We start from the raw sequence: 14,999 nt of genomic DNA on the forward strand, positions 1-14,999 counted from the left end.
AATGTGCTGTGGTAAAAAACACTCAAACTCATACACCTGTCTCGTCTCTCTCTCTATCTCTATCTCTCTCCTGTCTCTCTCGATACATCCTCCCTTCCCTCCCACCTCTAGCTGCCCCCTCTCCTTCTCCCTCCTCTCCTTTCTCCCCTCCATACATGAAAATTAAATGTGTAATTTTTTAATTTATTAATATTTCTTTAGTGTGCATAGCATTCTTTTTCAAAAGAAAAACTTTATAAATTTACCTGAAAATGGCTGGGTTGCAGACATGCTGCGGGTCCAAAGCTTCGCCCTGGATAAACTCATAGCACAGTCCGTTATTAAAGGTGCAGTAGAGCTGAGGTGCACAGCCGTGAGCCTGCAGCACGCGGAAACTTTTCACTTCCTCATCTCGGTCGACTAACAGTTCAGTCTTGTTGCCGTAAATCCTCACCAGAACTACATCTTCCATGGTGTCACCCACATAGCAGGCGATGAGCTTGTTTGTGATCCCATCTGTGAACAGCTGCCAGAGGAAAAGAAAAGAAAGAGAAATGCTACTAGACTTTCTAAGGCCGGGATTAAAGATAACGTGAGTAAAATGGTAACTGGAAACACCACAAGTTTGGGTATAGCTTAGTGTACATGGTTAGTATACCCCAGACTTGGGGCTCAGTCTCCAAAGCGGAAACATACCTACTTTTGACTGTCAATGGCCCTTTTGGAGAACCCTCAGAAATAGTGCACTTCCTCAGCAGACAAATCTTGTTTGACCCCCAGCACCACTGGGGAAGGCACCTGAGGAGTGAGTGAGTCCACTTAGGGAAGACAGACTAGCCCGATATGAATGCATGGCAATAAGACCAAGGAGGGCAAAGAACACACAGGGCTCAGAAGCTTTTTAAAGGATTAGCTCTATTCACTGACATAGCACAGAGGGTAAAAGCACCCAGCAGCACACCTGACACTGGGCTTCAAGTGGGGGGAGGGGAGGGAGCAGAGAAAGGAGAGTGTTCACTGACCTCTGCTGACGGTCACAGCATGTCCATGGCCACAAATACACACAAAAGAATTGGAACAGAGAAGTCTGAGAAAGGCCAGATGTCATGACTCACACTGTAACAACAGCACTCAAAAGGAGCCTGAGTTCAAGGTTAGCCTGCACTACATAGTGAGCTCAAGACAGAGTAACTGTCTCAAGCTCTACCTACCACCTACCCGACAACACCCTGCAGAAGAAAAGTTTGAAAGGGCAACAATCTATGTAATAGATTAAATGCAGAAGAATACAACAATCCACTTAAAACCCTGACTATGAGGGAAACTAGTGCTTGCTAGGTCCACAGGAAGCTGGTGCTGCCACCTGCAAGGGGAGCACATCCATGCACGACATTACTAAGACTGGTCAGACAATCCCAGGCCAAGGTTTACCATCTAAATCTGTAGATGCCAATATCTTTAACTATATATGTAGCACAACCAGGAAGAACAAATACCCTAATCATGGCTGAGAATGGGCATACCACTCACGCCGTCATTTTCAAAAAGTAGAGAAAAATGATTACATGTAGGCAATCAACAACACTCACACATTATACACCATATCCACCTGGACACACCTCCTCCTCTCCAAAGCTCAAGAGCTTACCAACTGACTGGCTTGATTACACAGGTCTCACTCAGTAATGCCCCAAGCTTAACATTCAAGAGCACATTCTCAAACAGTTGGAAAGCCACATGACAACACAGTATACACACACACCTCAGGTCCTGTGACTGGCAGAGAACGTGAACTGTTATTTTTACTACAACGTTTAACTTCTTTAGAAATGACCAAATCAATTAGAAATTAATCCACTGCACATCTAAACTGTCTATGAGGGTAGACATCGGGTCACAGCCGTGGGGTAGTTGCCTTTAATCCCATCACTCAGTTTGAGGCCAGCCTAGACTACAAACCCTATCTTGGAAAAGAAAGGAAAGGGGCGGGGACAGAGGAGTGTCAGAATGAGCTGCACTAACAGGCTGTCCATCAAGTGCACGTGTCCTCCATCGTCAGTCCGCCGTAACCTGGGATTAGGATCAGCACAAGCACACTGAGCAATCAGGCACTGAGTGGACAATACTTAAGTCAGAGAACACACGGAGCGACTGGAGCTTCCACAGGGGCTGTCAGCCCTCACGCTGAGCGGGACCTTCTAGCGCCTGTCACCTCCCAACAGAAGACAGAGGTTGTTGTATCTGTCCCCCTAGAAGTTGGAAGGGGACATATAACATACATGCTTAGACAAAACAAAGAAGCAAGCAAGGACTGATTCTGAAATGGTGTGATTACCACATACAATAAAAGTTCAGCACAGGCTGAGAGATCTCTGTAACTATGTCAGATCCACGGCCAACTCTATGGGAAAGGGCAAGAAGACTCCACAAGAGATTGCCTTTGTCAATACACAGTGAGGGATACGTAAGTGAAATTAAGATATGTAAGTTTCGTTCATTAGGAAAGGACAAGTAACTACAAGTGAGGCATTGAGTTAGTGGTATACGATATGTCTAATATGCAGATAGTGCCTAGATTCAACACTACACAGACATACAGAGAGAGAGAGAGAGAGAGAGAGAGAGAGAGAGAGAGCTCAACACGGCAGCTGTGGGTGCCTGTAAAGCTAAAGCAGGAGGAATCCCAAGCTCAAGAGCAGCTCAGGCTCTATATATGGTGAATAGAAAGGAAAGAAAGGCAGAAACAGAGAGTCAAAATGCAGATGCTAAGAAAAAGGAAGAACTGAGGAAGAGCGGGCAGTCGAGCAGGCGACAACAGTGACGCACACGGGTCTCACTGCTTCCAACAGAAAAAGCAGCATCTCCCAGGCCGCTCCTAAAGCTCAACAAGATGTCATGAAGGGAAAACACGACAAGGTCTCCTATGAACACAAATATAGGATGGGTGTGACGGCCCGAGACGGTCACTCAGTCAGAGCTAAAGCAAGAGGACGCAAGAATGAGCTGGACACTGACCTGTGCTGACTCTGTCTCATACAAAACACAAAAGTAAAACTTAACTTTTGTGAAAACACAAAAGTTAAAATCTTAAATTATGAATAATCAATACAGAAACATAACAAAATATGTTATCTCAGCTAAATTTTATTTTCTCCAGAAATGAAAAGCTGATTTAATGTTTAAGTTTTCAAATTCAATACATATACCCCAATAACAAAACATGAATACACTGACTATACTAAGACTGCCTGTTAAGAAGGGTCTAATGTAGCCCAGGCTAGCTTGCATGATGAAGCTCAAGATGACCCTGAACTTAATCCTGCCGCCTCCACTTCCTCAGCACTGAGATACAGACATGACATCATGCCCAGCTCAGTCTGGCTTTCTTGTTAGCTCTTTCATAAGTGTTCTGCCTACATGTATGTCTGTGCACCATGTATGTGCCTAGTACCTGCAGAAGACACCAGATGTCCTGGAACTGTACTTGCAGATGGTTGTGAGCTGCCATGTGGGTGCCAGGAATGGAACCCAGGTCCTCTGGAAGAGCAGTCAGAGCTCTTAACCACTGAACCATATCTCCAGCCACACCTTACTTAGGAGCGGCCTGGGAGATTTTAAAGAAGGAAAATACATATATACACAAACATATGCACTTGTATTTAATTTATACACAGAGAACGAGCCATCTGCATCTGTGGGTTACATATCTGTGGCCTCAAACAACCCTGGATCAAAAATATCCGAGGAAAAGAAAGCTTGCCTGCACAGCATAGACTACTGGGCATCATTCCCTACTGTACTAACTGTGGGTTACCTAGGTTACCTAAATTGTAGGAGAGGATGTAGAACCATGGGTTACCTAGGTTACCTAAATTGTAGGAGAGGATGTCCACAGGCTAGTTACATGCAAGCCCTTTAACGTACAAGGAGCCTGAAACATCCCCACAGACATCCGAGAGGATCCAACGAAGGACTGAAGCTTTGCTCCCGCCTGACAGATTTTTCACTATCTCAATAGACTGTGGTTCTGGACTCAACCTAGGAAGTTATCCATTTTTAAGACGAGAAAACCATGCCACTGGTAAAGATGTCGTATTTATCTGAAGGCACAGAGTAACAGAATCCACTCAACACCTCATGGATGCTATGTCTCAAATTTTTAGGTCAGCAACACAAGCCCAAGTCGTTCATTTCCTGTCGAAAATGACAAGACAGAAAGTGCTGACTCCCAGCGCACTGAGGTTGTGTGTCTGAATACTGCCGACTGCTAGCCTGCAGTCAAGGTGAGCAGAGTCCGGCAGTGGCCGGGCCGACTGCAGCAGAGTTGGGTAACTCTATCTACAACACTGTGCAAGACGGGGAGAGAGCACCTGACTCCTTGGCAGTGAGGCACACTACCACAAAAGAAAGATGGTGGCCGAGCAAGAACAAAGAATGGAGGCAGACTGAGCCAAACAAGACCTGGGGCTGCTGATCTCAGACCTATCACAGAAGACAAAGCGTGCACTTGGGTGACAGCTCCCTGCTAACCAAGACGACTACTAAGGGCAGGCAGGAAGTCGGCAAACCAGGGACCAGGCAAGCAAGGAGAGAGGAGCTGCCTCTTTTCTAAGTCATTAGGAGAGTGGAAGTGACAAGAGTCTGAGGCCAGCCTAAGCTACATAATGGGTTATAGGCTAGCTTGGACTACAAACTAAGACTACAAGGTAAGATAATATTTGTGTGTGTGTACATACACACGTATGTATGTATGTATGTATGTACATGTGTATTATGTATGTACACAGTAACTTATTTTGTGGGTTATTTTGAGGGCAAAGTTAGGACATTTTCATACAAGCCAGTTATGGCTGGGATACTAGAGAACCCAGAACTCACTATGAAGAGTCCTTGACAGCTGTGACAAACACTATGCTGCAAGCTCATTCCAAGGACTAGCAGCTGGGTGGTAAAATGAATAGAACTGGCTTCTATGCACCCTAATGCAGCACCCTAAGCGAGGTGGCTGAGCTGTGCACGCAGCTATAAGGACCAAAGCTCAGTTGTTTTTTAACTATCACCATGAGAAGCGTCTGCTCATGGGGAGAGTACACACTAGTTGTCTTATTATTCTACATAACACAGGTGATCTCATCTAACTAGCCAAAGGGTCACAAAACAAAAATAAGCATTCCTGAAGAAATTCTGCTTCGAGACTGCACTATGAAGCCACAGCTGAGTTCCATGGTACCATCTCTGGATTTACAGACCTAGCAGCCATTGTATAAACAACATCCTTCTCCAGAGAAGGCTGATACAGTTTACTATCTCTCTATTCCAGTAAGCACTTACCCTATGGAAATACGGAGAAAACTCATCCAAATCACACAAACATACAGACAAGCAGTCTGCTAGAACAGCTTTAACTATCAGAACAGGGAAACAGCTTCAACGGGGTTACAGGAGAAGTCAGTCAGTGCCAGGACAAACTATGATCAAACACTGGAAACCCAGGTACGTGGGAGACAGAGGCAAGTGGAGCTTACGCTCAAGGGCAGCCTGGGCTACATACGACCAGTCATAAAACATAAAATTACATAGCTGCAGTTTTTTTGAGACAGGTTCCCCTTACATAGGCCTGGCTATCCTGGAACTCACTATAGACCATGCTGTCCTCAAAAATAAGACCAATCCACAACAATTCATTTTGTGAAAGGGAGGAAGGAGAGAGATGCTACTACTGTGGCCACCACTAGAGGGAGGGCAAGGTTAAGACCAGAAAGTAAATAAAGCTAAGTTGCTGGAATTATTCTTGCCCACAACTACAACTAGTTCATGAATTTCTCTCCCACTTTTTTTTGAGAAGGAATCTTGCTGTGTTGCCTAGGCAGGCCTTGGCCTCCTGAACTCTAGCAACCTCTCAACTTCCTGAGAGCTAACCCGACAGGAAAGTACCACCATGTGCTAAGCTTACTGTTAAAGACATGTAGAATCTAAAGTTTCCAGATGTATTTCTTTTTTGGGCATGTGTGGCACACATGTGAGTATCCACAAGTATGCAGGCACACACAGAGAGACCCAAGATCAATAGGCCTCCTCAGCCACTCCTTTTCCTTACCAAACATCTCTCAGCTGACCCCAGCTGGCTGGCTTGCCCCAGGAATGCATCTCTAAGCTTCTGAGTGCTGGCATTACAACCAGGCCTACAAATACACTCAACATGTCTATAGTACTGGGAAGTCAACACTCCAGCCTTCACACACAGCAGCAAGCTTTATCTGAGTTGTATCTGCTGAGCCATCTCCCCAGCCCTCATGTATGTGTGTATATCTGTCTGTCTCTCTCTCTCTCTCTCTCTGGTTTTTTTTGTTTGTTTTTGGTTTGGGTTTTTGTTTTTTCAAGACGGTTTCTCTGTGTAGCCCTGGCTGTCCTGTACCTTACTCTGTAGACCAGGCTGGCCTCAAACTCAGAAATCTGCTTGCCTCTATTGTGTCTATTGTCCATCCAGAAGGCTGAGGGCTGACATGGTTAACTGCCTGGTGACCTTGGCTCTATCTAAATGGCCAGAGACCAAACCAGATTCTCCCCAGACCATTACAGTAACCCTGTTTTTCTCAGTTAGTCTAGATACTGTCTTTATGGAAGGTGTCACATGGAGTCAATCTATAGAATCCATCTTTAGGAGGTATCACCTGCACTTTAGAGTCTTGACATGATCCTGTCTGATCTTTGCTTAGCTTACTATATGATTTATTGTGCACACAGGATTGACTTGATTATCACCAGGAAATTCCCCCCCTCCCAAGGTCCGACTCCAGGGTTTGACAACTCTTAGACACAATCCATCCACAGCCATGCATGGTAAGGGGCCCAGGCCCTAGTGTCGTGTGAAGCTTCTAATGATACGTGAGATCTGAGGAGCACCTACACCAGGATGCAGACAGATAATGCCAGCTTCTCAAAGAGCTGGGAAGGGAAAACTTATCAACATGTAAATAGTTTTCTATTCAGCTAACATTCTCAAGAGATGGGCAGAGGAACTTCCTACTCTGATAAACACTTCACTCGTGCACTCAGAAACATGCATGGACTAGGGACAGGGTGACCTGGGGCACGCCCCACTCTGGTATTTTACTTTTTTTTTTTTTTTTTTTGGTTTTTCGAGACAGGGTTTCTCTGTATAGCCCTGGCTGTCCTGGAACTCACTTTGTAGACCAGGCTGGCCTCGAACTCAGAAATCCGCCTGCCTCTGCCTCCCGAGTGCTGGGATTAAAGGCGTGCGCCACCACGCCCGGCTGGTATTTTATTTTTTTGTGTTGTTTTTTTCCACATAGGGTATCTCTGTGTAGCTCTTGCTGCCCTGGAACCTGGAACTTACTCTGTAGACCTTGAAATCAGAGATCTGCCACCCAAGTGCTGGGATTAAAAAAGGTGTGTGTCTCTACTCTGAGTCTGAGTTCAGAGTTCAAGGCCAGCCTGAGTCCAAGACAGGGCTACCCAGAGAAACCTGTCTTTAAAAAACACACACACAAAAAAATGATTTCAAAGCCATCCTCTTCCCACTTCAACAGTGATAGCCCAAAGGAGAGAAAACGGTTTGCTTACGTCAAATCACAAAAGTGTTGGTATCTGAAAAGTCACTACAATTTAAGTCTCTACTTTAGACCACAGTTAAACCAGTACATCACAGTAAAATACACGGATAGTTTTTAAAAAGTCTGAAAGCAATCAAACACTGCTGTTTTTGGCAGGTGTAAAACATCACATAATCTCTCCCATCCTTGTGAACTTTTCTTCTAAGACATCTAAGACAGGAACAGGAAAGAGACAAGTAGGCTTAAGTGACAGCAGAGAAACAAAGTTGAAGAACAGCGTCTAAGTGGAGCCCGCAAGGAAGTCGTCTTTATCTGGTAGAATTATGAACTTAGCTAATGCTTAAAAAGCAGGGAGATTTCAAAACCATCCAGAAATGTGGACGAGGAAAGCTGGGGATGGGGCTTGGGTGTAAGAGCACTGCCAGTAGAGCTCACCAGCACTGGGGAAATGCACTCATCTGTCTTACAGGAGTAGTACACTTCTAAAGTGTTTTTGTTCCATCTCTGCATGTGAAAAAAATCTGAGCAGTCATTCAAAACCGTTCCATATTCTGATTTGTCTAGGGCGGGACTTTCAAGAGCAGATGTTTCTGATTCAGGCCCTATACAGCCTGTGCTCAGCAGCGAAACTGTCATGAGCTAGCATTTATTTCACCCTCACAAGCCTCAGAGGGGTAAGGAACTGTTTATTGGATCCATTTTATAGCTATAGAGAATGAAGCTTAGAAAGGCTAAGAAACTGACCAGAGCTGGACAGTGGTGACACTTAATCCTAGCATATGGAAGGCAGAGGCAAGTGGATCTCTTGAGTTCAAGGCCAGCCTGGTCTACCGAGCTCATTATAGGGCAGCCTAGGCTATACAAAGTAACCCTGTCTCAGAAAGAAAAGGAAAGGGAAGGGAAGGAAAGGAAGGGAAGGGAAAAGAAAGGAGGACAAATTTGACCACGAGGCACATTCTGTAGCTCACACATGTCATACCAACATTTGGAAGGCTAGGGTGGAAGGACTGCCTGTAAGTTCCAACCTAGCCTAGGCTACAGTGAGTGAGACTGTCTCAAAAAGAAAAAGAATGAAACTTGAGCAGTAAGACAAAGCTAATGAAGACCCAACCCCCATGCTCAAGTCGGCTACTGAAAATACTGAACAGACAACAGACATAAGCTACCAATGTCCAAGCAAGCTTCCTGGGATCCTCTGGAGCAGACTCAGGAGAGTGGGGTTGGGGTTTAATGGGAAGACCGGTGCACAAACTTACATTCTTCTGTGTGAGGGTACATGCATGTGCAGGCATAATGCAACTGTGTGTGTGGAAGCCCATGGTTAAACTCCAGCATATGGATGTATTAAAGCAGACCCCTCACTGAACCCTGGGCTGGAAGAGTCCACCTGCTCAAGGCGTTCCTGGTTTCTGCCTCTGAAGTTAACTTTACATCATCTGTAACAAAAATACGGTCTTCCCAGCCTAGCAAGCTTTGCCATTATATCATTATCTATTGTAGACCCCAAGCTAAGGAAGAATTTACAGAGTGGCATGTCAGTTAATTAAAGTCTTGCTCAAACGCTGATGCACGGGGCAGTCCTAAAGCGACCCACTGAAATATTCAAGAAACTGAGTTAGCTTTTTCAAAGGGAAAAGGATTTTGTCTAGGCACTGTACTTATAAACTTGAAATCCCCCTGCCATAGAGACTGAGGCAGGGATGTCTAAAAAAAAGGCAACAGGAAGGGAAAACAATTCAGTGTCTTTGGTCCTGACAACTATCCCTGAACTGTAGATGCCTCAGAAACACCCCACTCAGAAGGAGGAAGTGCTGCATAGCAAAGGTGTCTGTCAGTCTCTAAAGCTGCAGCACCCACGGAAGGAAATGCAAGTGTGTTCAGGCGCTCAAAGTGCTCTTTTTTCTGAGCCATGGCAGTTCAGAATTAGCCTTGCACAGGCGTGGCCTTCATGCCTCAATCCTCTCAATCCTCTCTCTCTCTCTCTCTCTCTCTCTCTCTCTCTCTCTCTCTCTCTCTCACACACACACACACACACACACACACACACACACACACACACACAGAGCCTTTCTAGGTCAAAGGGCAGTATTCCTAAGGTAGTCCTCTTAGATCTGCCACTCACACTCACACTCACACTCACACACTCATACACACATACTCAGCTTTACCAAATGCAATACCCATTTACAGTTCTTGCCTGTCTCCCTCAAAGGAAAATATGGGGTGGAAGGGATTTTAAAAACAAGGCAGCATGAAACAGAAAGCATTTAGCGAGTCTTGTCTTAGAACTACCGTACCTACTCAGAAATCTAACCTCTGAAACCCCGCCCTATAGTGTTTTTACTTGAAAGGCCAGCTCTATCCAAATTGAGGCCCAACTTCCCAAGCTGGTAGTTCTAAGAAGAGACTATCTTTTAGGGAACCATCAAATCTCTTTGTTTTGGGCCTATTTCTATTTTTCTCACATCCCACATGTTGATATTATAGGAGTAACTACCAGGAAAGATAAGGATGGTCACAAAATCTTCTAAAATATGTTATATAAGAATACATTTTTAATATATTTTTCCTGCTGGCCTGGAACTCCTTATGTAAAGTCAAGAATAACCCTTGAACTCCTGATCATCCTGCCTCTACTACATACAGCCAAGAAAAGAGTTAGTCTGGGGGAGGGAAAAAAAACAGTGAGTGTTTGGAGTAGAAAGCTTGCTTAGCATGCTCTATGCTCAAGCTTGCATTTCCAGAGCCTCATACAAAGGGGGAGGGGGAAGAGAATACCTTAAAAAACAGGCTATTCTTGATACCAGCTGACATGAAGTTACATTTCTCTTTTCGCTATAGGATACATGATTCCCTTTCAGAAAGGAAGTAGTAGTATTATCTTTTACAGTTCAAGAAATAAAATTTTAAAAGGAACTAACTATAACCATTAAGGAACACTAAACAAGCAGGCCACAGTGACAAAAGTCTTAAAGCCCAAGGCTCAAGAGGCCAGCCTGGTCTACAGAGCCAGCTCCAAACCAGATGGAGCTACAGTGAGACCTTGTCTCAAAAGAATACAAATAATGACAAAATTGGAATTACTAAACAAGGCCCCAAGGCATCACTGGTTTGCAGTGTCCTAGCATGTGTAAGTCCCTCTAGGAGCTGGGGCAGAATAAAGAACCCTAGCCTTGACTTACTGATGGCTCTGCTTCTGATCCAAGAGTTCTGCTTGCACAAGGAGGGGATGAATTTCTAATTATTGATTCTAGAAGTGAGTAATATCTCTGTTAAATATACATATTATAAGTTCAGATTATGAACCCAAGGGTTACAGTTCATCGTCACAGCATAGGACAGGAATGGTGGCAAAAACCTGCAACCCCACCACAACAGGGTGCCAGTTGAGTGAGGGATCTAGCCACCTTGCCTCGAAAAAGAAAAAAAAAAAAATATATATATATATATAAATTTATATATATATATAAATCTAAAAATATATATATCATGATTTACCCTCATCTCCTATACAACAATCAAAATAGCTTTAAGTCCTTCTTTACATATACCCTGGCTTTCCTTCACTAAATTTCACAGGAGGTAAGAGAGAGAGAGCACCTACCTAGTATTTCCTAGGCAACAATGACTTCAACCCAGTCCAGCAGACAGCACTTCACTCAACAGCTATTACCACTTTCTACACACAAATAAATGAAAGGAAATTCCAAGCTTCAAACTTGAAAAGTCACTGCTAAAAAACAATATGAGTTACCGGCACTGCAGTTTACCAGGAAGCAGAACTGCCTTTAATTAGTAAGATATTTTCCAGAAATAGATTTTATTAAATTTTAAAACCCTCTCAAACAAGCAAGTGAATACACTATAGTAACAGTCTAACATGAGGACTACATACAGAGGTAGAGCACTGGTCTAGGATCCAGAGCTGCCTTTCCCAGCACTGCAAAAAATACACAAACAGACATGCTTCCATTTGAAAAGCACTTCCTTAAAGGAAATTCAATAATCTTCCAAGTTATACATAAAAATCATTTTGAATCGACTGTTTCCTATATACTTGGCCAACAGGCAAGCCTTTAAATGTCAAAGTCTTTTGTCTAACAAGTTTCTTCCCCAAAACATATGGGTCTCTTTCAGCTGCTCAGAACACTTCTAACAAGAATCGAAACTAAAACTCATAAAAGCCCCCAAGTGTCAGGAACTGCTCTGGGGCCTAGACACTACTCATGTTTTAATTATACTAAAAAAATTAGCAAAAAACTTAAATCAATAAATCCTGTATAAATCCCACAATGTATTGGAGTCATCAAAATAACAGACGTCTTGGATAATACAAATTACTGCTCAAATCTAAAACAAGCCCAAACCGTTAAAAATTTACTAATTTGGCTTGTTTGTTTGCAAGGAAAAAGGAAATTCATCTAAGTAATTCCTAAAGCTGTGCACCGAAAAAACTATAACCAATTACACCAGATAAATTGTGGGTATGGCGGATCATAACTTGCAAGTGCCTTTTTTTTTTTTTAATCCTAGCTTTTCGGGAGTAAGGGTATTCTTCTGAGAATTTTTGTCTTTAAAACCACTGACTCTCGAAAAAATTGCCAGGCCACTGCTCACTCCAACCCTGAGCATTAATTCTTCTAAGACTTTACAAATTTAGAAACCTTCCAATTCAAGCCTTCCTATAACGCACGGCATAGCGTTCCCTAGCATCCTGGCGTGGGCAGCAGCAGGTCCCCGGTCATTCGGCTTTGGAAAGGAGTTGTTCTCCCGCGGCTCAGCGATGGGGATGTGGGAAGATCCCGGGCTGGATGAGGCAGGGATGGGAGGGAAGCGCAGGGGAGGGAGGGCAGCGGAGAGGACCGCGGGAGGCGGACGGGCTGCGGGGTCTGCGAGGAGAGGCATGACGAGGGCCGCGGCAGCCATCCCCGGGAGCCTCTCCGGGGGCCGGGCAGGCGTCGCTGACGCGGCGGCTTCGGGAAGGAAACCCGGTGCCCGGCCGGCCTCACCTGCAGGGTCACCTCCCGCGGGTCCCAGTGCGGCCGCAGGTGCCGCAGCAGGCTCAGGGCGCCGTCGCGGCAGCGCTGCTCCTCCTGGTCCTGCACCGTCACGTCGAGCTTCGGCACCTCGGGCGAGCCGGGCGGGACGTGGATGTAATTGGCCATGGCCCAGGCGACGGCGGACACGACCACGACGACCACGGCGACGGCGACCACGAGCGCGGCGGGCGCCGGCAGGCTGCTGGACCCTTCCGTCCCGGGGCGCCCTCGGCGGAGGGCTGCGGCCGCTCGGACGCACGGGCGGGCGGCGGGGGCGACCGGGCGGCCGGACGGGGTGCGCAGTGCAGAGACGCGGAGGCACGGCCGCTCTCGGGAAGATGCCTCAGTGCGCTAGACCGCGGGCGGCCGCGAAGCATGCCGGGACTGGCCTGACGCTAGCGTCACGCCGGGGGCGGAGCCTCGGCTGCGTCAGGCGGCTGGCGGGGTGGCGAACCCCGCGGCACAATGGGCGGGCCTCGGGGCTCTTGGGGATCGGGGTCTCGGGGAGCGCGCAGCGCCAGGCACTCCGCTACTGTGGGGTTGGCTGGGCTCCTGCACCCGAAGGAGTCCGAGCGCTGCCGAGCCCTGCCGGAGCGCTTACGAGCCTTGCCGAACACTGCCGAGCCCTGCCGGAGCACTGTCGAGCTTTGCCGAGCCCTGCCGGGGCTCTAACGAGCCTTGCCGGAGCGCTGCCGGAGCCCTACCGAATTCTGCCGAGTTCTGCCCGAGCACTGTCGAGCTTGGCCGAGCCCTTTCGAACTCTACCGATGAGCTGTGGTGTGCTACCCAGCCCTGTCAGGAGTCAGGGAAGCGTCACCTTTCTAGATCACTAGGGTCGTGGGCTCTGCTTACTTAGGGCTGACGTTCTTACGGGCCGCAGAAGGCACGTCCTGAAATAACCCTAAATTTAAGCTGTGAGTTTGGCCTCAACCGGCCAAGCTGGATTAATTTGCTCGCCTTGTTCCTGAAGCTGTGTGCACAGAACTACATGCTTGCTTGGTTCAGCAACCCGATTCCCTTTGGCGGTACATAGGAATCACAGTATTTGGGGCAAACTTTACGTAAAGTGAGAGTAAACCGGTGACAGTGGTGTGATGACATATACCTGTCCTAGTTCTCAGGTGCCTAAGGCAGGATTGCCACGAGTTCCAAACCAGCCGGGCTACATTGTGAGTTCCAGGTTTGCCTTACTTAGTCATCAGCCGACCGATAATAGACGACTGCAACACTCATTTTAAGGGTCAGATAGTTGACGTTGCTGAGAATTATTCAAAGCCGGTTATATAAGGTAGAGACTAGGAGGGAATTGGAAGGAAAGAAAAATAGATCTGTCATGCTAAATCACAGCGTGTCCTGGGACTCGCATGGCTACATGAAACCTCCGTATCAAAAAGGCTCTGCTCTCTGCTTGTTAGAGAAATACTGGCAAGCGGATCATCTACAAGTTTTTGGTCCGCCCTTGTGCTTTCCTTTTTATGACGGAGACAATGGAAGTGACTTTCACCTTGACTTCTGGCCTCCCTGGGGCTCAGTACAAGTGAATAATTTGTGAATGGTCAAATTAGCACACATTTGTGTTCTCCTTGTTCAGAATGAGCCTACATACCTTTGTAAGTCACAAATAAGTCTGAGATAATGATAAACTTCCTACACTAAAAAGTGGGAAATCCACTCCTTCAGTTTTGCAACATTGTACGTTTATTGAACATTTTCCAGACTTGGGTATGTGTTTTTAAAAACCACTATGTAGCCCGACAGTGGTGGCGCATGCCTTTAATCCTAGCACTTTGGAGGCAGAGGCGGGCAGATTTCTGAGTTCGAGGCCAGCTTGGTCTACAGAGTGAGTTCCAGGACAGCCAGGGCTACACAGAGAAACCCTGTATTGAAAAACTCAAAAAAAAAAACAAACAAACAAAAAAAAAAAAAACCACTATAGAATGCCCTACTTTCAGTACCCTGAGCGCACCCACACACACCCACCCCCCACACACACACACACCCACCCCCCCCCACGGGAGATTATTACAGGAAACACTAGATTATGTATTCTATATAATTGAGACTAAAATAACAGAACACACTAATACTTCTACGTTTTGAGTAGTAGCATCTCCTTACTAAATCGTTACGTTTTAAAGAATTATATGGAATATAACTAAACAACTAACACCAAATTCAATTTAAATTAAAAGTAAAATTTTAAGAAAACATGTAAAAGATCAGGCACAGTGTAACCCTGGCACTCGGGAGGAACTGCAGACGATCAGTCGGGGATTCAATGGAAGGAATACGAGAGCCTGTATCTAAACAAACAAACAAACAAACAAACAAAAATACTAGTGCTTTTTCCTTTTTTAAAAAATAAGAATCTTAGCCGGGCGTGGTGGCGCACGCCTTTAATCCCAGC

At 45.8% G+C, this 14,999-nt stretch overlaps 1 protein-coding gene across 1 annotated transcript in view; it reads right to left on the reverse strand.

The window, feature by feature from the left end:
* The window catches only part of Etnk1 (ethanolamine kinase 1), a 40,513-nt gene extending 27,528 nt beyond the window's left edge, over nucleotides 1–12,985 (reverse strand). The window contains exons 1-2 of the mRNA XM_021165074.3: nucleotides 12,563–12,985; nucleotides 246–505 (exon numbers count right to left, since the gene is read on the reverse strand). Of these exons, the coding sequence (XP_021020733.2) occupies nucleotides 246–505; nucleotides 12,563–12,718 (416 nt within the window). The 5' untranslated portion in view covers nucleotides 12,719–12,985. The remainder of the gene's footprint in view (nucleotides 1–245; nucleotides 506–12,562) is intronic.
* Between the last annotated feature and the right edge of the window lie 2,014 nt (nucleotides 12,986–14,999).

The sequence above is a fragment of the Mus caroli genome, unplaced genomic scaffold (genome assembly GCF_978045245.1).
Source record: "Mus caroli unplaced genomic scaffold, Mus_caroli_1 scaffold_7, whole genome shotgun sequence".
Lineage (NCBI taxonomy): Eukaryota > Metazoa > Chordata > Mammalia > Rodentia > Muridae > Mus > Mus caroli.